At 41.3% G+C, this 22,371-nt stretch overlaps 1 protein-coding gene across 2 annotated transcripts in view; it reads left to right on the forward strand.

Moving 5' to 3' along the window:
- The window catches only part of LOC128833814 (nesprin-1-like), a 161,728-nt gene that overhangs the window by 123,008 nt on the left and 16,349 nt on the right, over positions 1–22,371 (forward strand). For both annotated transcript variants that reach the window (XM_054021965.1, XM_054021966.1), the window contains 7 exons: positions 5,518–5,705; positions 7,073–7,223; positions 13,555–13,737; positions 14,171–14,308; positions 18,315–18,506; positions 19,372–19,705; positions 21,815–21,957. In XM_054021965.1, coding sequence (XP_053877940.1) covers positions 5,518–5,705; positions 7,073–7,223; positions 13,555–13,737; positions 14,171–14,308; positions 18,315–18,506; positions 19,372–19,705; positions 21,815–21,957 — 1,329 coding nt within the window. The remainder of the gene's footprint in view (positions 1–5,517; positions 5,706–7,072; positions 7,224–13,554; positions 13,738–14,170; positions 14,309–18,314; positions 18,507–19,371; positions 19,706–21,814; positions 21,958–22,371) is intronic.

Raw genomic sequence — 22,371 nt, forward strand, 5'->3', positions numbered from 1 at the left:
AATAATACAAACAGGACAGATATGAAGAGTAGCTAATACTGTGCAGAGCTTTGAAGATGTAAAGTGCTGTACAGTGCTAAGTATTAATGTTAAACCAAATGTTTAGAGATTTTTCTGGGAGTGTACCTACATGGGCATCCCAAGGTTTGTTATGACTCCTTTAGTACTGCATTCATTCTGGGCACAGACATCAGTTGAACTCTTTATTCTCTGCAGTTCTGCATTGTTGTTTCTGTGCAATGCTAGGTAGTGGCAATGTTCATTTTGAAGTACCAGTGGTTCCATTGGAACTCCAAAGGGGACAAACACTGGAAATGTATTTTGCCTTGTAAGCATAGTACGTTTGGCAGCTCCCTGCCAATTAATTTGTTATAACACTAACAGCAAAGAAAACATGAACTTTTAACATAAAGAAGAAAGCATTTTTATTATAGCTGTTACTAGTAATATTCATTTGGTTTTCACAACACAGGTTACCTCAGCTACCTTTTCAGCCAGCTATGTCAGCACTAGTTTTTCTTTCTGTTTGATCTGTATATTTTTCCACATTTGTTTTCTCTTAGGGACATGTTATCTCTCCGCCCACACTGTCACAAACTATCACTCAACTACAAATCTCAAATTTAATTAAAAATGTAGCATTGCCTGCCAGAAAGTAGGGCTGGATCCCAGTTCTATGGCTCCCACACTCTGCTTTTACTGGCTCATCAGCCAGGTCTGAGTTGGAGGGGAACACACATAATAACTTCGCAGTTGCTCTTCTGGGGCAGTTAAAGCAGTACGACCTGAAGGAGAGTGAGTGTAACCTCACTGCAATCTGCCAACCCTGGAAAACTAGTCAGATTTCAAAGACCTTTTTTCCTTTTTTGTTAATCAGGCCACAACAACTGTGAAACATTGCAAGGTGTTGCAGAAACCTCCCTCCTATTTCCTTGCAGGTAGTGTTACTCTCCATCTTTAACCAGCCATTTGAATCATGAGGTTCAATCCAAATGTAGTCAGCAATTGGGCAGGAATTTTCTTACACGTATCCAGGAATAATAGTAGATCTGTCTCACAAGCACCAGTAATGTGCTGAAGACAAATATGTTGAAATGACATTTCAAGATGGAACATCAGTTCCAGTGGAAAAAGGTCATGAAAACCAAGAAGCGGAGATTAGTAATAAAGAGGATCACACCTGAGCAATGTAATCCTTGAGGATGCTGCAGATAGCGTTCATAGTTGTCCTGTACCATGCATGTCCTTGGGAGTACTCCCAAGAGTTAAAACACTGTTAGGAAATATGAGCTGCAATAGTGTGGATTGCTGGTGCTGGGGCAGATTAGCAACTAACCTTTGTGAAAGTAAAAGCAGTAGAAGTAAAAGCAAATGTACAGTAAATCATTTATGGATGCAGACTGGACTTTAAAAACACTGAAGTGTTCATTTGTGGATTGATTTTTCAGCAAAAGCATTCATTAAATTCATGGCAACAACTTACTCATGTTTGAGTTCCATTTCAGAAAGGTGATTCTGAGGTTGTGCTATGTGCAGATGAATAATGCAGCTGAGGAAGTCACAAGGAAGGAGGCAAGATCTATGTTCATTTAACCAACCTTGTTCAAATGGTTGGTTCTGTATTGGCTGGTCCCCATGTAATCTATAATTCCAAGGCCACAAAATTTACTGCAGAATCTATACCATCGTGTGGAATTGTACTAAAAAATATCAGTTTTCAGTTTGGTTTTTTTAAATTGGCTTTTAGCCCCTAGAGTTGCAGAGAAAACCTTGAAAATGTGGCTTACTGCAACCAATGCATCTTTCTTTTCTTGAGCCTACAAGCCACGCAGTAAATGTGGCTATCCTCACTGCAGGCTCTCTGGGAAATGTAAGATTCAAATAAATAGTACACGTGCTATTGAACTGACTTTGACATTCATTTTCACTAAAAAGATCCATTTTTAAAATAAAGCTGCCAAAGAATTTCCAGTTTGCTGTAACAGTGTTGCAGAATGCTGGGACCTTGCCAATCTTGATTTTAAAATTGCCAGTGATGGAGACTCCAACATGATCCTTGGTAAATTGTTCTAGTGGATACCCTCACTCTTAAAAATGTACACCTTATTTCCAGTCTGAATTTGTCTAGCTTTAACTTCTAGCTATTGGATCATATTATATATTTGTCTACTAGATTGAAGAGCGCATTATCAAATTTTTGTGCCCCATGTAGGTACCTAAAACTGTTGTCAAGTCATCCCTTAACCTTCTTTTTGTTAGACTCAAGGAGCTCAATCTATTTTGTTTATCACTCTAAGGCATATTTTCTAATCCTTTAATCATTCTTGTGACTCTTCTCTGAACCTTATCAACATCCTTTGTGAATTATGGACACCAGAACTGGACACAGTATTCCAGCAGGAGTCACACCAGTGCCACATCCATAGGTAAAATAACCTCTCTGCTGCTACTTAGGATTCCCCAGTTTATGCATCCAGAGATCACAGTACAGTAGCCCTTTTCACCACAGCATTGCACTGAGAACTCTTGTTCAGCTGATTATCCGCCCCAACCCCCAAATCATTTTCAGAGTCATGACTTCCCAGGATAGAGTCCCCCATTGTGTAAGTATGGCCTACGTTCTTTGTTCCTAGATGTATACATTTACATTTAGCCATATTAAAAGGCACACTGTTTGCTTGTGCCCAGTTCACCAAGCAATCTAGATTGCTCTGTATCAGTGACTTGTCCTCTTCATTATTTACTGTCCCTCTAATTTTTATGTCATATATGCAAACTTGATCAATGCTGATTTTGTGTTTTCTTCTAGGTCGTTGATAAAAATGTTAGATAATGTAGGGTCAAGAACCGATCCCTGTAGGACGCCAGTAGAAATACATTCACTTGATAGTGATTCCTCATTTACACCTATATTGTGAGATCTATCATTTAGCCAGTTTTTAATCCATTGAATCTGTAGAATGTTAATTTGATATAGTTCTAGCTTTTTTGAATCAAAATGTCATATGGTTCCAAATCAAAGCACTATTACCTTTAGCAACCAAACTTGTAATCTCATTTAAAAAAAAATAGTTTGACAGGATCTATCTTTCACAATCCTTCTTTGATTATTGGCAGGTAAATATGCCCAATGGTCTGTGATGGGATGTTAGATGGGGTGGGATCTGAGTCACTACAGAGAATTCTTTCCTGGGTGCTGGCTGGTGAGTCTTGCCCACATGCTCAGGGTTTAACTGATTGCCATATTTGGGGCAGAGGCCCTGGAGGTTTTTTGCCTTTCTCTGCAGCGTGAGGCACGGGTCACTTGCTGGAGGATTCTCTGCACCTTGAGGTCTTTAAACCACGATTTGAGGACTTCAATAACTCAGGCATAGTTTAGAGGTTTGTTACAGGAGTGGGTGAGTGAGCTTCTGTGGCCTGCATTGTGCAGGAGGTCAGACTAGATGATCATAATGGTCCCTTCTGACCTTAAAGTCTATGAGTCTATGATTCCTTACTCACGTTGTCCACATGTCTCTAGTGTCTTCATCATTTTTTGTTGTGGATTTTACTATAGATGTGAGGAGTTGGAAAGCTAACCAATTTCAGGATAATTTTTTTAAATTCCTATGCCCTCCTCTTAATTTATTACAATGAGATGGACAGAGATTAGTTAGAGTGTAATTGCTGTAAATGTGCTGACACTAGGAGGACTGCTTTTTCTTTCCACGTCTATGAAACTTCTCTGGAAAGTCACTTTTCTCCCCCATTTTCCCCTGCCATCCCCAATTAAAAATAATGTTATAATTGGACAGCTGAGAGGAAAACAGCAACATTTCATATTAAATGTGAAAGGCCTTTTGGCTAAGATCATGTGTACTGCTATAGACGCGCTACTGCTGCCCCACCTGCAGAACGTGTCAAGAGACACACGCGTGACTTAGCGAAGAATAGAAGGGAACACAGTATAGCAGAATGAATGCCCACAGTACAGTGAAACTTATTTATTTTTCTTGCCATTATTATCATCATCCCTCAGTACGACATCATAGGTATGTGGGTTTTTTAAGAAATAGCCTTCACAACATAAAAGATACTTAAGGGGAAAGCTACTGTCTAAAATGTATCCCCATGAGTCACCAATGAATCCTGACCACGAACTGACTCTGTAAGTTTGGGTAGTCAGTACTTTTGTTAAGCCCTTCGCAGAACTCCAGCATTTTAGGTGCTCAAATGCACTGATTCACCTTTTGACTTTCTTTAAAATTCTCACGGGGCCTAAGAACACTGTCTTCTGGAGGTCACTGATCATGATGTCTTGCACACCTAACATGCTCCTGAGCTGCTCATTCGTACCCTTAGAGGTTGCCCCAAGTGCTCCAGTAATCATCTTTGTTCTTCATGATAGAGTTCTTTATACTTAGACATATAAAAAAGGAAGAAGAGAAGATGATTATCTGCTGGTATGGCAATATCAATTAACATGGTCATGTCTATCATCTTTTCTACAGCTGCTATGTCCGGCCTATTTGCCTGCACCATTCGGGCTGGCACAATTGAGAGAGCCCATAAAATCTTAGCCCCACTGTGCTAAGCACCCAAGAAACACAGTACAATAGGTGATCCCTGCCCTGCAGAGCTTACAGTCTAAACAGCCAAGACAGACGCAGGGTGGGGGAAGGGGTACAACACATAAGCAGAGGGAGCAATGTGATGGTGACAAATGGCTTGTTAGTTTCAACAAGGGGCTCAGCTAAATGGAAGGAAAAGGAAAAGAGGGTGAGAGGGATGGGGGTCAGGTGTGGAGTGACGCTGAGGTGAAGAGACAGTACCGGCGGGATAGGTTCGGAGCAAACACCAATCAGCACAGGGCAGAGAAAATCCAGTCAAAACTAGTAGGTTCTCTGAAGGTCCGAAGGTCCTTGTGTTGGCTGCTTCTGCTCCTACCAGCTGGAGTTTCTGGCTGGCTCCTCTCTGCAGTTTTCTCCCAAGCCCATGTGGCGAGGGGCACATGTGGTGAGGCACATCTGGATCCTAGAGCCCCCAGTGTGTGTGTCGGAGTCTCTCACCCCTAGTTCAGTAGTCCCTGCTTTGTCTATTTCTGTCCCTGTTGGCTGTCACCTTTTTTTCTCTTTTGAACTTGTTTTATGTTTCTGGAGGGGAGGAGGGAGGAAGGGGGAAAAGCAAACAGTTCCATCGTAATATGGCAGTGGTGAGAAATGCCGATGAGACAAAACTCTCATTGGCTGTTGTGAAGCTATGACAGTTTACACCAGTTGAGGATCTGTCCTCTATCTGCAGGTTTTCTCAAGTACTGGATAGCTCTATACTATCGCCTGCCTCTACTAACCTACTTGTTTATTAGTAACATTGCAGCAATGCCATGTAGGGTGGGCATTTTAATACTCATTCATCCTGATTCTTGTGAGCTTGCCTGACTTTTTATTTTATATTATTTTAATAGCATATTAAATAGCATATTTTCAAAGAGCACATGGTTTGGCTTACATATTTAAGCTTGGATTTCTTGACCTGCAGGAACTCCAAAGGGACATAGAGAAACACAGCACTGGAGTTGCATCTGTTCTCAACCTGTGTGAGGTGCTGCTCCACGACTGCGATGCTTGTGCCACAGAAACAGAGTGCGACTCCATCCAGCAGGCCACCCGGAACCTGGACAGAAGATGGAGAAACATCTGTGCAATGTCAATGGAAAGGCGACTTAAGTAAATACAAAATACTCATAAAACCCAAGAGATTCTCCAGATGTTTCAATCTGGAAAAAAAAAGTTCCTATTTCTCAGATATTCACTTACCTGAGAAAATATTCTCCGTATTTAAAAAGTAGACCACGTCCCAGCTCTGGCAAGGAGATCTGCACAAGCAGGACTCTGCACTTGTGTGGAACCAGATTGATGTCACTGGGGTTATGTACAGTCCCAAAAGTCTGTTCATTTAATTGCAGGATCAGGACTCAAATTACATTTCTACTACATGTATAATTTATAACAACATTGTTTTTTCATCAGCTGAAATGTTTTTTTCAGTGACTTATTTCATGTTTTAAAAATCCATTGTTACAAAAACGTATTTGCAGTGGATATTCTTGTAACTGATTTTTTACTGATGAATGCAAAAGAATGTCACCACATCCTTATGTTAATTCAAAGTAATTTATGACCGATATACGTAGTCATTTTAATGTTTGTTTTTAACTAGCACCAATACACTACCTCCTCCTGGCTGAGTTACCCTGGAAAATTTAACAATTCATGCTGCAACATTTTGGTTTCCTATAGGAATGGTTTGATTCTACAGTTGAATGTTGTCTCTAGAACAGCGGTTCTCAGACTATGGCAACCCAAGGACCCCCATTTTGATTTAAAAAATTTTGTGGACCCCCAACCTGGCTTCTAATTTTCCCCAGGGGTGCCCAACTCCCGCTCAACCCCAGGCCCTGCTCCCACTCCACACCTTCCCCCAATACCCCACCCCTGCCCCTCCTCTTCCCTCCCCAAAGCACGCCCCGTCCCTGCTCCTCCCCCGCCCTCCCAGCACCTCCTGCATACTGCTGAACAGCTGTTCCACAGCATGCAGGAGGCACTAGGAGGGAGGAGTTGATCAGTGGGGCTGGCAGCCCTGGACATGACTCTCGGACCCCCCTGGAGTCGGACATGACTCATGGACCCCATGGAATACCCTTGTGGACCCCCAGGGATCCGTAGACCCCAGTTTGAGAACCACTGCTCTAGAACATTCAGCTAATTGTAGTTTGTATACATAGGACTACATTTTGGCAAATGGCCACATTTTTAGAACTCCTATTACAGCTCATAATGTTCTTTATATACCAGTTGTAAATGAGGATTTGCAGCACACCCAAAAAAACGTTGCTGTCTTATTCCAGCTTAAACTAGAATCAACCAGCCATTTATGTTGTCCATTTATCAACCTTGCAATCAAGGCTTGGTTAAGAGCCAGTTATTGTTCAGTGCAGCCCTGGTTCCCTATTGTAGCTTATGATCAGGCAGAGCAATGCAGGGCAAATGACCTCAAATCTAAACGTACCCTAATTTTCCATTTTCTGTCGCAGAATTGAAGAGACGTGGCGACTATGGCAAAAGTTCTTAGATGACTATTCTCGCTTTGAAGACTGGCTGAAAATTTCAGAGAGGACAGCTGCCTTTCCTAGCTCCTCTGGTGTGGTGTATACGGTTGCCAAGGAAGAGCTAAAGAAATTTGAGGTAACTTATTATGTTGGAAATTTAATATCTCCAGATCCTATTACAGCAGCCAGCTGGTTCTCCTTTCAGTACATAAGCTGCTCAATACAGACACACGATACAGAAGAGTTGATGATTTTGCAGCTGTCCCCTAGCATTTTTTAAGAAAAAAAATTAGAGGCTATAGATATATGGATATAGATATAGGAAAAGACATACTAGGTCATCCAGTCTCTCACCCTATCAATGCAGGATTGTTCCTTACTGTGCATCGTCCATGGGTCTGTCCACTGTAATTTTTAAATGTCCCAAATCCTTCTACCATTTCTCTTTGAAGACTATATACACCCTAAATATTTTCTTTTCCTATAGTTCATCCCATTGCTCCTGGCTGTAATTTCTGGTATTGTACCCCTTAAATAACTCCTCTCCTTTTTCATATTTACACTCTTCAAATATTTGCAAAGTGTTACCACATTCCTACCTTAGATCCTGATCCTGCAAACACTTACACTCGCAAGTAACTTTACGCATGTGAGTATTCCCTTTGATATCACTCAGACACACACAAGCTAAACGTTAAGCATGTGCCTATGCATTTGCAGGTGTGGGGCCTTGCCTGGGGCTTAGCCATGTTTTAGTTATGTAACTGATTGGTGTTTTGTGACTAATGTATGTGTGGTGTGCAAATAAATGGAATTCTTTGGGGGCCGTTCAGGTGAGTTAGTTTCAGTTTTCTTTCCTAATTGTGAACACAAGAAAATAAACTCTTTGGGCTTAGGCTTTGGAATGCTTCAGCCAGGCTCAGTTTTTATTGCATGTGTACAAACCTCTGGTCATTACTGAACCACTAACCAACCTCTTAAATATAGTGAAGCCAAAGGCTACCAGATAATAATCATGTAAAAGTTGAAATTTATCTGGAAAATCAGTATTCTGTTTGCAGTCCTGTCCATTCGTTCCATCCTCCCTCCATTCAGTGACCAGAGTCTAAATCATGTTTAGTGAGTTACTGTAAATGAGAGACTACCATGCATCTCTCAGCTGTCTCCTATGATCACAGCCGGTTTCTCTGTCTATGCTCTCTCACTGTGTCAACCTTTATACACTGACCTTTACCTTCCAACACATACCACAGTACTCTCACACAGACATATGAAGCTTAGATTGCAGACAAGGAGAATAGTTTTTAGTCTAGTACTCCTCTTTAAATTGGTACATCTACATGTACATACAGCTACTATCATCTCAAAGTAGGGATGTAAGTCCAAAATTAGTGTTCACTTGGGGGCAGCCATGATCGGGATAGAAAATTGAGTTCCTTCAGACTGTAACTATTTTTTTTCCTATTTTATTCTCCTATCCATCCCACCAATAAGATAAAACCTTTAAGAACATTAGCAAAGCACATTAGATTGCATCAGTCATCCAGTATGTCATGAACTCCATTGTACAAAATCACACAGTAGTCCAGTATTTCACTGACGCTGTAATGCAAAGAGGAACATCAGCAAATGAATTACTGCATTGCTGAACTGTACATTGGAAAACATATATAATTGTTCTTTTGCTAAACAAGACTTGGTAACAGGTGAGGTGGCATTGTAATTTACACTGAGTTGTAGATTACAAGGTTAAATCTTTTGAGTTAGTAGTAAATCAGTAGTCAGATGTATGCCTCTTCCATGAGAGAATGTGCTTGTCACTCCAATTACAGAACTGCATGTTGGTTGCTTTCTTATTTCATTGGCATTTAAACAAAAAGAGTAATTATCGTAACAAGGATCCTTTGGTGTATTTGGTTGTTTCTAACTAGCTCCTTTAGCTATCCCTGTGACTTCATTGCACAAAAGTGCTTATTTTCATTTTTAATTAACACGCATTCTGGCAAGTTGCAGGATTGAGGCAATATGCATCAACATAGCTGATGCTGTTAATGAATTTGTATTCGGGTCCACTAGCATATTTGTTTTCCAGTGCTATCGTTTCTCTCCCTCTTCCTGTCCTCATTGTCACTTTTTTGGCTACCTAATGCTAGAAAGTGCAAACTTGCACAACTGTGATCTGAAACCAAAGCCAATTCACTTCTTTATCATTTCCTTTAAATTGCATGTGTCCCAAATAGAACTGAGTGAAATATTCAACACATTTAGCCCTTTTCTCTGTTCATGAGTTATCAGCAAAACAAACTTTGCTTTTGAGAAATTCAACAATAAATTTGTGATCAAATTCAAGCCTACAAAATGCTCACCAGGTTCTTGCTATGACTTGCTTTTTGAGTATTTGCTATTCATATAGTAAAAAGAACATGAGTACTTGTGGCAGCTTAGAGACTAACAAATTTATTAGAGCATAAGCTTTCGTGGACTACACCCCACTTCTTCAGATGCATACAGAGTGGAATAAATATTGAGGAGATATATATACACACATACAGAGAGCATAAATAGGTGGGAGTTGTCTTGCCAACTCTGAGAGGCCAATTAAGTAAGAGGAAAAAAAAAAAACTTTTGAAGTGATAATCAAGGTAGCCCAGTACAGACAGTTTGATAAGAAGTGTGAGAATACTTACAAGGGGAGATAGATTCAATGTTTGTAATGGCTCAGCCATTCCCAGTCCTTATTCAATCCTTTGTTGATTGTGTCTAGTTTGCATATCAATTCCAGCTCAGCAGTCTCTCCTTGGAGTCTGTTTTTGAAGTTTTTCTGTTGTAATATAGCCACCCGCAGGTCTGTCATTGAATGACCAGACAGGTTAAAGTGTTCTCCCACTGGTTTTTGAGTATTCTGATTCCTGATGTCAGATTTGTGTCCATTAATTCTTTTGCGTAGAGACTGTCCGGTTTGGCCAATGTACATGGCAGAGGGGCATTGCTGGCACATGATGGCATATATCACATTGGTAGATGTGCAGGTGAACGAGCCCCTGATGGTATGGCTGATGTGATTAGGTCCTATGATGATGTCACTTGAATAGATATGTGGACAGAGTTGGCATCAGGCTTTGTTACAAGGATAGGTTCCTGGGTCAGTGGTTTTGTTCAGTGATGTGTGGTTGCTGGTGAGTATTTGCTTTAGGTTGGGGGGTTGTCTGTAAGCGAGGACAGGTCTGTCTCCCAAGATCTGTGAGAGTAAAGGATCATCTTTCAGGATAGGTTGTAGATCTCTGATGATGCGCTGGAGAGGTTTTAGTTGGGGGCTGAAGGTGACAGCTAGTGGTGTTCTGTTATTTTCTTTGTTGGGCCTGTCTTGTAGGAGGTGACTTCTGGGTACTCGTCTGGCTCTGTCAATCTGTTTTTTCACTTCAGCAGGTGGGTATAGTAGTTTTAAGAATGCTTGATAGAGATCTTGTAGGTGCTTGTCTCTATCTGAGGGGTTGGAGCAAATGCGGTTATATCTTAGAGCTTGGCTGTAGACAATGGATCGTGTGGTGTGTCCTGGATGGAAGCTGGAGTCATGTAGGTAAGTGTAGCGGTCAGTAGGTTTCCGGTATAGGGTGGTATTTATGTGACCATCGCTTATTAGCACAGTAGTGTCCAGGAAATGGACCACTTGTGTGGACTGATCTAGGCTGAGGTTGATGGTGGGATGGAAATTATTGAAATCATGGTGAAATTCCTCAAGGGCTTCTTTTCCATGGGTCCAGATGATGAAAATGTCATCAATGTAGCGCAAGTAGAGTAGGGGCGTTAGGGGACGAGAGCTAAGGAAGCGTTGTTCTAAGTCAGCCATAAAAATGTTGGCATATTGTGGGGCCATGCGGGTACCCATAGCAGTGCCGCAGACTTGAAGGTATATGAATGTGAAATAGTTGTGGGTGAGGACAAAATCACAAAGTTCAGCCACCACACTATTCATATAGTGTGATTGATCATCCAAGTCACATGGTACTGTTTCTGTTCCCAAATTGGTTGACTGAAACTTTTATAACCTGAAGAATGTTACCAGATTTGCCCATTACTTTGGGGTATGCTCATTTATTAGGATTACTCCTCTGTGTGTGTGTGGGGGGGGGGGGGGAGTCTGTAATTCTATCAATGTACTGTTTGTGTCACGTGTTCTTATACGGAGCTCTACTTCTCCCTTCTGCAAGTTCCCTCCCAATGGAGCTATCTTGCAGGGCCTGGTTCTTCCAACCCCAGAATCAGGCGAACACACACACATACATTAACAGAGCGCATCTGAGAGGACTGGGTTATTCAGCTCTCCCAAGCTGACCCCTTATATGTCCTTGGACTCAGGAGGCTGGGTCAAATAGCACCTCCAAGCTGTCACCTTCATATGCCATGTGCACTGCATTGGAATAGAGCATGCCTGAGCATGCTGGGTCGAGCAGCACTTCCAATCGGCCACCCTCATATGCCCCAGGTTTAGCATGTCCCTATCCCCACTTTCATGTTACAATTGTTCTGGTAATAACTCACTCGATGAGCAAATTCCACAGGATTTTTGGGTGCTTCAGGGATCTTTAGCTTAAGTAGGAGGAGCGTTCCTGCAGAGCAAATGGAGAAGCCAAAAATCACCCCCTAGCGGCGGGGGGGAGAGAGAGAGAAGCAACCAGCTTAACCATGAAAGTTATTTATTGCCAGGTAATAACCATACAAGGGGAGCCATACAAGTTAGGGTCAGAAGGTTATACTTAGAGAGAGAACGAGAGAGAGCTGGGATCTCATCACGCTGTGAAGCTTGAATCGATCTGGGGTCCCAAGTTGGTGGTAGCTGACGGTCCAGAATTCTGGAGGCAGGCAGAGCCCCCAGCACAGTCAGTCAGGAGAAGATGAGGTCCCAGTGGAACTGATGAAGATGTTGGATACAGGCATCAGAGCACTTACTTGAACATGGGTAGGAGTTTTTGTAGGGAAAGAACAGTGATTCAAGGGAGAACACTAGATTTACCAAAGTTATTTTGTTCAGGCTAGCCCAGTGGTTCTCAAACTTTTGTACTGGTGACCCCTTTCACATAGCAAGCCTCTGAGTGCCACCCCCCTTATACATTAAAAACACTTGTTTTTATATTTAACACCATTATAAATGCTGGAGGCAAAGCGGGTTTTGGGGTGGAAGCTGACAGCTTGCAATCCCCAGAAGGGTCCCGACCCCCAGTTTGAGAACCCCTGGGCTAGACAATAGGAACTGCTCATTCCTGGCTATGGGCGGTGTTCCTTTGAGGACGCTCACAATGCAATTAGGCAGCTTCTGTATTTTGGATACCAATAAAGGATTTATTACTAGAATTGGTCTGATAACTACTGAGCTGGGTGCATGCAGGCATAGGTTCATTAACATCTGGAGCAGAGGTCCCCCAGAGTTCAGTGCAGTTCTTGCCTTTGAGTCTCTGTTCTCCATTCTGTATGCTAATGGGGATGCCTCCCTGTCCCATCCTTGATGCAAATGAGGCAAGGGAGTTTCCTTAATCCTGTCACCCTTGTCCAGAGGGGGTTTAGGTGTGTCTCCCAGTGCCTTTTCATTGCTTTCTGTAAGTCTTCCTTCTGATCGGCTTAGGTTCAAGCAGAGGGTGTAGGGGTAGTCTTTGGTGAGTCAGACAGGCTGGGTACTGTGCCCTGGTTCCCCAAGAACACAAAGCTAGTAGGTAACCAGTAGGATTTGAATAAGTCACATGTGGCCTGGCCATTTGCTCAAATACAGAGTTGTATAAATATTCACAAAACTTTCTTTCTCTGTGACTGTGGAAATAAAAATGGTTCTCATACCTGTCATATTAAAGATAAATAAAAGGTGCCTGGAATACTGTCAAAGCAAATTCACAATTATTATTCATATTAAGACTTCTCAGCATCTGCCAAGAGGTAGTGCTAAATAGATTAATTGAGACTTGAGAAATCTTATAAAATTTTTGCTTTGATGTCTTTAAAAATTTGACATCACCATTTACAGTGCTTGTTTGTTTGTAACCCACTGAAATTTAATTAGTCAATATCAAGTCCAGCCCTCTAATGTAACATTTTAAGAAACTTTTAATTGGTCTCAGAATTTACACCCTCCATATTCTAAAATATGCAGGTGAAATATTGGACAGCCAAGAAAAGACAGTACCTCAATCTTGGAATAAAACTGTGCTTGCTGCTGTCATTGTGACAGGAGCATTCTCACTGAAATGCTTGGTCCATACTGCCATTTATTGATTTTGTAAACAACGACATTTCTCTTTGCTCATCCCAATCAAAAGGCCCCAATCCTACAATCAGGTCAGTACCAGCAAATGTTTGCACCCATGTTGGTACAGATCCAATTTCAGGATTGGAACCAAAGACAAGAACAATCTGAGACCATTTACCAATTTCAGGGGCTGACAGTCTGATAGTGTCTTTTGTTGTTTCCATTGTTATTTTAGGCCTTCCAAAGACAAGTGCATGAAAGTCTGACACAGCTGGAACTGATTAATAAACAGTATCGCCGCCTGGCCCGAGAAAACCGCACTGACTCTGCTTGCAGCCTCAAACAGATGGTCCATGAAGGGAACCAGAGATGGGACAACTTACAAAAGCGAGTCACTTCTATCCTGCGCAGGCTAAAAGTATTTCTCCATTTTCAAGCCATTCTCTTACAGAACTAGACTGTATGCATGAAGGATGTTGTGAGCTTCTGACTCCTCAAGCCCATGCAAGTTTTCTCTTTGGCTGGGTTATTTAAACTTTATTTTGATGATTTTGTGGGTGCTCTATCTAAAGTAGTTAAGTAATACACTGCAGGAAGATGTAGAGTTGGACCTGGGTGCCCTACTTCCCCTTAGAAGAGAAGAACAAGAATACTTGCAGTTGAACTTTTGTAACTCTGCTCTTCGCTGCTAGAGGCACAATGATACTGAAGTGGGAACCTGAAAGAGCATAGAGGAGATCAGTGAAGAACATGTACTGATTTCAGTCAGACTCAGAAGATAGTGAAGTGAAAACTAACTTTTGTGGAAGCCTCACATTGTTTCGGTTGTTTTTTCTCTTTTGTTTTTTCAGCATTTTATTGGCCAGCGCGAGGAGTTTGAGACATCACGTGACAACATTCTGGTCTGGCTAACAGAGATGGATCTGCAGTTGACCAATATTGAACATTTCTCAGAGTGCGACGTCCAAGCAAAGATAAAGCAACTCAAGGTACGGGAGGCCAGCCAGTCTGTGGCATCAAAAATATCCAAATAGGAACTGAGAGTGTAAGAAATGTTCCATGAATAGTGTTATGTGATTAAAACCCTTTATTCCCAGGACATGGGCTCAGCCCCAGTCAGTCAATGGAACCATTGCTCTTTATAGAGCATGGTGTATGTGCTGATGAGTTCTTTAATGGCTGCTGAGTCCAATGCACTAGTGACAGTCCTGTGCATAGGTCGGGCACACCCATGCACTAGCAATGCTCTGAATCTGAGCAACAGATTCTTTCCTCCTCTGATGCCAGTCATTACAAAGCTTGAGCCAGTCCACCTCGCAACTCCTCTTTCCATCTATAAGCTGTCTCCGCCAACCAGAGCGGCATTCTGCACTCCTTTTCCAATCATCCATGGAGATTCCAAAGGATACTATATCATCTTTGTAAGCATCCTGAAATCTGCACAGCAGTCTGCATCTCTTTCTAAACGCTTCGCAAGCTTCAGAGTACAGCATACTCTTTGGGATCCTGTAATCCGGCATCTGCTTGGCATGTCTAAGCCACTTGAGTCTTTTCTTACTAATCAAGGTTCCCATTAACAACATACCAGCACGATTTAACACTTCCACATGTGTCACCCTGTCTTGCCATCTTATTAGAAGAATTTTATGCAAGCATCTAATATGAAAACTGTTTATTCTTTTGATATGTTTGGCATAAGTCGTCCATGTATCTGAGCCAGATAGAAGGATGGATAAAACACATATCTCATAAATATGGATTTTCACTTTAGTTGACAATTTGTTATTGTTCCAGACTCTGTCTTGCAAAAGACCAAGGTTCCTAGCTGCTTTGCTGATTTTACTAGTGAGCTCAGCATCCAGATCTGTATTGCTGGTAACAGTAGAGCCAAGGTGACAAAATTGGTTAACAGCATCCATATGAATAAGGTGATATCTGGAACTGGTTCTGAAGAGCTTTGGTGCATGATCAGTCTTATTCAAGCTTATTGATAGCCCAATGATTTTGCATGAATCAGAGAACTTGGTAGTAAGATGTTTTAGGGCATCAACACTGTGAGCCACAAGGGCTGCATCATCTGCAAACAACAGGTCCCTTATGATATCTCCTTCACCTTCATCTTCGCTCTGAACCTTGCAATGTTAAACAAACCTCCATTGTGTCTAGAGCTAAGATAGACACCCTCTCAAACATCATGGAACACATGTTGAAGCAGGAATGAGAAGTAAATATTAAACAATATAGGAGCCAGTATGTAGCCCTCCCTGCTTCACTCCATTGTTGATGTTAAATGAGTCAGACTCTTGATTTTCATACATTATAGTTGCCTTCATGTCATTGTGTAAGAATTTCACAAGGTTTAGCAATATAGGCGGACAAGCAAGCTTCTTCAGAACAATGTAAAGCCCTGACCAACTAACCATTTCAGAGGGTTTTGTTAAATCTATAAAAGCCATGTACAGCTTAATACTCTTCTCTCTGTACTTTTCCTGCAGTTGTCTTATGGAGAAGACCATGTCTATGGTAGACCTTCCTTAGTGGAAGCCACACTGGCTTAGAGGATAGATTCTCTCAGCTAAAGTTTGGTAAATTAGGTAAAATAATATAGTTTAAGGTCATTTTAACGATGTTAAGAAGAGAGATACCTCTGTGATTATCACTTCTGTCTCCTCTGTTTTTGGAGAGTTGGCTGAAACGAGCATCCTTAAAATCTTGTAGAACAGTTCCTTCCTTCCAAGAGCATAGCAATACCTCATGCAATCTTCGCAGCAAGTCTTTGTACATTTGTAGATTTCTGCAGAAACAGATCCTGAAGCTTTGTTGTTGGGAACCTTTTGGGTGCTTTGGTTCCTCTAGTGTAGGTTTGGCATCCAGAAACTTCAAACCCAGGAAATTTGTGTAGCACACATTGGCCTACTACAGACTCCCTTGAGTATATCATTCCATAGTGCTCAATCCACCTCACCCATTGCTTTCCTTTATCTGCTATGATATTGCCATCCTGATCTTTCAGCAGAGCTGTCTCGTTCTTTATTGGCCCAATGGCTTTTCTAATGCCCTCATACAACCGTCCACTGTCACCTCTGTCAGTTGCCTGTTGGATGCTGTCACAGAGACCCAATCAAAATTTTTGAGCACACATCCTGGAAGCTATTTGAACAACCTTACGAGCGTCTCTTAGATTGTTGAACAAATCAGTAGTAGAAGTAGACCTTCTAAGTGATCAGCACAGATCTTTTCCTGTCAGTGAGTGGCAGCAGTATCTCCAAATGGTCTACATACCATTTTTTCAGTACTCTTTCCAAAACTCTTGATGGCCACATTGTACATACTTTCTTCAGCGCTTCCCATGTATCTGAAACAGTTTCATTTGTTTCAACTGTCTTTGCTGCTACTTCTTTATAAAGCCCGTTTCTTGATAGGATCATTGATTTGGCACATGTCAATACGAGGTTGCATGGCAATTTTTTAGGTGCATCCTCTTAGCTTGAAATTTCACTTTGCAGCAAGCAAGAGAGTGTTCTGAGTCACAGTCTGAACTTTGGAAGGATCATGTATGCAAGATAACTTTCAAATATGTATATCTTATCAGTACCAGTTCCAGCTGATGCCAGTGCGTGGCCCTCAGGTGTCTCCACCAGGTGGTTGTTCTGATGTTACCAGCAAAGAAGGTGTTGGTTACGGATAAGCCTTGCCTGGCATAGAGCTTAAGAACTCTCTAACCCTTATCATTCATACATTCAATGCCATGCCTACCCAGAATCCGAGGCCAGATCTCAACATTGGATCCAACTCTTGCATTGAAGTCTCCAAGTATTAGGATGGGTTCTTTCCATGGAATCTGCCAATCAGTTCTTCCAGCTGTTGGTAAAAGCTATCCTTCTCCTCATTGCTAGCGTGCAGAGTTGGCACGTAGACACTGATGAGGTTAATGAATCCTTTCTGTAGACTTACTTGAAGTTAGTCTATACGTATGGACCCTGCAATCGGAGCTTCACACAATGACATAAATTCATTTCTGAGAGCAAAACCCACACCACACTCTCTCCTTATTCCTTCGGGTTTGCCATACTAGTAAATGGTGTAGTCCTTCTTCTCCCTTCTGAACTCTGTGTTGGAGAGCTGAGTTTCTGAAAAAGCTGCAGTATCAATTCTGAAACATGCAAGCTTGTTACTCAACACAAACATTTTCCTCAAATCAGAATTCAGATCAAAGTCGTATCCAGGGGTCAAAGTCCGACTATTCCAGCAAGCAATTCTATTTGTAAAAGCAGCAATTCTATTTGTAAAAAAAAAAAGTAAACAATGAGAAAGGGCTTGTCTGACCCACCTTTTCTAGGGCTACCCTCACATGAAGCAAGCAGGCCATTCCTAAACTGTGCTGCTTAGAAATCTTGTTAGCTGCCCCACAACCCTTATGCCTCTTTCAGATCCCTGCAACCATCTTGCCAAGACCTTCAGCTCATACGCCTAGACAAAATTATGGAGGAGCAGAGGCTGCCATAGACATGTCACCCTCCCCCCTTTAGACCACGGTTTGTGCACGGTTTCTGCTCTACCACAATGTGACTCATTATTTGCTGAGCGCTCTGGAACATCTGCAGTGTAAATGTAAAACAACTTGTTAGTATGTGTTAATATAGCTTTAGAATATGTATTCATTCTAACGACCGTATCTACCTAAGACTTTCAAAACTCACAGGAGTGGCTTGTTCAGAGGACAGTCCTCTTCCCAAATACAGCACGGTAAATCATGAGACTTGCTGGGTAGAACTTTAAGTGCTACTTCATTAGCTTATATGGGAGAGTATGGCAAGAGAATGCTGAGTTGCACTATCAAATTGTGCTTACTCTGTGTAATGGTCCTTGTTTGTGTTTGGTAAATATACCATCTCTGCTACAAAGCTCTGTAAGACATAGCATTCTTGGTAACTGAGAATTGCTTAATGTTGGTTTTAATGATAACATAAAGTCATGGCGCTTTATGCTGCACAGGCTTTCCAGCAAGAGATCTCCCTGAACAACAATAAAGTTGACCAGATAATTGTCCAGGGTGAGCAGCTGATAGAGAAAAGCGAACCCATAGATGCAGCTGTCATTGAAGAAGAATTGGATGAGCTCCGGCATTACTGTCAAGAGGTCTTTGGTCGTGTGGAACGCTACCACAAGAAATTGATCCGCCTTCCTGTATGTATCCTCTTTATTTCCTTTTTTTAAGATTTATTATTAATTTACAAATATAATAATGGTGAAAGAGTTTGTGTGTGGGGTGTAATGTATATGACAAAACACCCCATAATCTTTACTACTTGTAACCCTGATCCTTCCCTTCCCCCGCACCTCTGTGTGTTTTGTCTTGTTCAGACTGCAGACTCTTCAGGGCAAAGAACCTGTCTCATTTCTATAAAGCATCATGCACACCTATGCATTATAAATCAGAGCTTTATGAATGAGAGTTTTGATGCAGTACTGGAGACATAAAATTCTTCTTGCCCTGCAGGGTGAATTCTATTGAATAGCATTGAGTTTACTGAAATAAAGACACTCCTTCCTTGCAGGGCAGATGGAACTTTAAATATCCAGAACTGAATGTACAGCTGGGAAGTGAGAGAGGGTGATTTTGGAAATCAAACTGGAAAGCACCCTGAGGGAAAACAGTGAGAAGCACTTTTCATAACATGAAAGAATAGATGAGAGCAGCAATCAAGATAAACGCCTTTTATAGTTTCTATAATTTGGTTCCAAAATGTTGCTCTAATTTTGCTGTCTGTGTAGAGATAATATCTAGAGAAAATTTGGAGACAGTTGCCTTACATGAGACTATACAGATGAGCATTAAGCAGTGAAGATGAATTTATTCTTAGCCTCTTTTACTCATTTTATCTTTTTATTTTATATGCATTTTAAAAAAAATCAAGAGGATCAAAGAAAGATACAAAATGGGAATCCTGTCAGTGTTATCCAGTGACATTTTTATCTCATTGACCCAGGTAGAAAGGACATTGTTTCCAAGGGTTGAATTAATAGTCTCTGTTCTGGTGTTTCCTTCTAGCTGACAGACGATGAACATGACCTCTCTGACAGAGAGGTGGATCTGGATGAATCAGCAGATCTTTCTGACATACACTGGCACGACAAATCTGCAGACAGTATTCTGTTCCCACACCCCTCCTCCAACCTCTCACTGTCACTTGCCCAACCGATGAGAAGTGAGCGGTCAGGGCGGGATACTCCTGCAAGTGTAGATTCCATCCCTTTGGAATGGGATCATGACTATGACCTCAGTCGGGACTTGGAGACAGCCATTTCGAGGGCACTGCACTTAGAGGAGGAGGAAGGACAAGAAGACAAAGATTTCTATCTTAGGGGAGCAGCTAGTATAGCAGGTATTGATTGCTTCTCTCATATCTCTCTCAATAAAGGGAAATAAATATTGCGTATAGGATCATATTGCTGGGGAGTTCCTAGGAATGGGAAAATATTCCAAAGAGCTTCAGAAGACCTCAAATAGCTGTCCTGGAATGGTCTCCTGGTCTTTGACACAATATTACAGGCTTCTGGATGAGTGTAGGCTTGGAATATCACAGAGACATATTCACTGAATGACAAAGAGGGAACTGGCTATTTTATTGCACCCTGTGTCTGCCAGATGTGACTGGTGTTGCCTATAACAGGGTTGGCTAATACAGTCTTTTGACTGGAGGAAATGGTACTGGATGATTGCAAGAAAAATGGAAGGGAGAGAAAATTCCAAGGAAACATCTGACATATTCACCCACTGGACCACATGTTAAAGTCTAAGTGAGTTTTTACTCAGTCCTTACTCAGGCAAGACTCACATTGACATCTTTGGGATGTTTGACTTAGACTTCAAGACTTGGCCTTTTATGCGTTCATGAAACCTCTCTGTCTGTTTGACTATGTGCATATTGTGTAACAAATACTAATGAGGACTAATGTGTCTATATGTTTGAAGCATGTAGACATGGTCCATTTATTGTTAGAGAGGCCTAAATTCAAGATTCTGTTCTGTCTTTAATTGTGATGGTCTTGTGCTTTTCAGTTCCTTGACACCTTCTAAAAAGAGGCTAACTTACTTAAAGCTATTTTCAGCAGGAATTCTGTGATGCAATTTAACTCTGTTTATTCAAAAGGAATATGGAAATTAGAATTGGTGATCTACTCTCCTTCTGGGAAAGTTGGTTTCCTGGTACAAGAAGACGACAATTGCTGAGATATCAACTCAGATTGTGCTTGTATTTTTGCAGATGTAGAGATCCCAGAAAGCCCCGAGGCCTATGTAAAACTTACTGAAAATGCACTCAGAAATATCTCTGGTAGACATCAAAAAAGCCTAAGCATAGCCAGACCCAGATAACCCAACCCATACCTGTAACAGTGTCTTCTTCTCTTAGCTCATCTGCTGTACTTCTCACAGCTCACAAGATAGATATTTTCTCACATGACAGCACTAGCATGTCAATGCAGAGCTTTCCTGCTTTACTACCATTCATAAAGGTCTTGTTTCTTCCATGCAACCAGCAGGAGTGGAAAGAGTTTTAAAAAGCTAGCTAGGGTGCAATATCTTTTAGCTAAAGTACTGGCTAATTAGAGGTAGCTAATCAGTATTTTACTCCAATCGGTACCGGCTCCTTGTTGTCCAGACTCCAGTATTGTAGCAGAGGGATTCAAAATAAGAGATTCTAATAACAGGGTTATTAAAACCCTTGGTTTTCCTCTGGGAAGAGGCTGGTTTCATAAGGGATCATCTGCAGCTGTTAAAAAAAAATGTTGTTTTTGAACATCTCCTCCTACCTAAACCAATGGAGATCAGGTGTATTCCAGAAGTAACTTGATCTCTAGGAAGAAATTACAAGTTTGCCATGTTTTAGAAGCATTGCCTGCTGGAGCTGGTGGCTGTAACTATAACAGCATTGCTTGGTATTTACATACTGCTTTTCATGTTCAAAAGTAGTATAGAAATAGAATCCTTAAGGTACACCAAAATTCCACTCTATTAGCTTCAGGGGAAATGCCAAAATGTCTACTGTAAAAAGAAGTGAGAGAAAAAAATTGAACTTAGTCCTGAGTGATTGCCAGGTCTGAAAAGGAGCGATGTCACAGAAAATCTCACTGTGGGAGACTGGTATAAAGCCCACTAAGAATTTAGTCTTCCAGGGGGATCAAGAATTATTTTGGGGAAAGAGTCTCTTGAAAACAAGTTGCAGGCCTATTTGCACCTATGGAAGCTTTAATACTGTCCTCATGGCAAGTATTAGTATTCATCAGTATAACATCTGTGCTCTGGAAAGTTGCTAACCCGCTAACATAATCAGTTACAAATTTGTTTTGTCATTCCCCAACATGTGCTATTGCAGCCACCTTTTCCATGCTGTCTAACCTGGTTAGTAATTCTTATGTTTTTCCTTGGATACAAAGCGAAGGCTTTGAAAAATCTCAAATCAGTAGACACATCTTTTGTAATTTTGCCACAGGAGAACCAGGTGCCTTGGAAACACACATCCGTCAACTGGACAAGGCCTTAGACACTAGTCGTTTCCAAATACAGCAAACAGAAAATATCATTCGCAGCAAAACACCCACAGGACCGGAACTAGATTCCAGTTACAAAGGATATGTGAGTACAAGGTGTATTGCCACCTAGTGACTGAATTTAAAATAACATTACTCCTCATTTTTCTGGATACAGACTAACACAGCTACCCTTCTGATACTTAAAATAACAGTTCTTGTGACAGGGCACTATATTTAGAGTACAAGTGCTAATAAATTAACATAGAATAGCCCTTGAAAAAATGGCTCTTGCAATGGAACAGATGGTTCGGTATAAAGCTGTTACCTCCTCTCAGCCCCATTCACAAACACGCAATCTCTACCCTCGATCACATACAGTTATTCTTACTTTAAGGTTATGTAATTATTTGTGAGTTTATAATACCATGAGATTGTAGGAACATAACCCCAGTAGGTTCATTTTCCAATTAAATTTGTGTCGATATCCCAGAGTAATTTCACACGCACCCATTTATCC

This window comes from Malaclemys terrapin, chromosome 3 (genome assembly GCF_027887155.1).
Source record: "Malaclemys terrapin pileata isolate rMalTer1 chromosome 3, rMalTer1.hap1, whole genome shotgun sequence".
Classification (NCBI taxonomy): domain Eukaryota; kingdom Metazoa; phylum Chordata; order Testudines; family Emydidae; genus Malaclemys; species Malaclemys terrapin.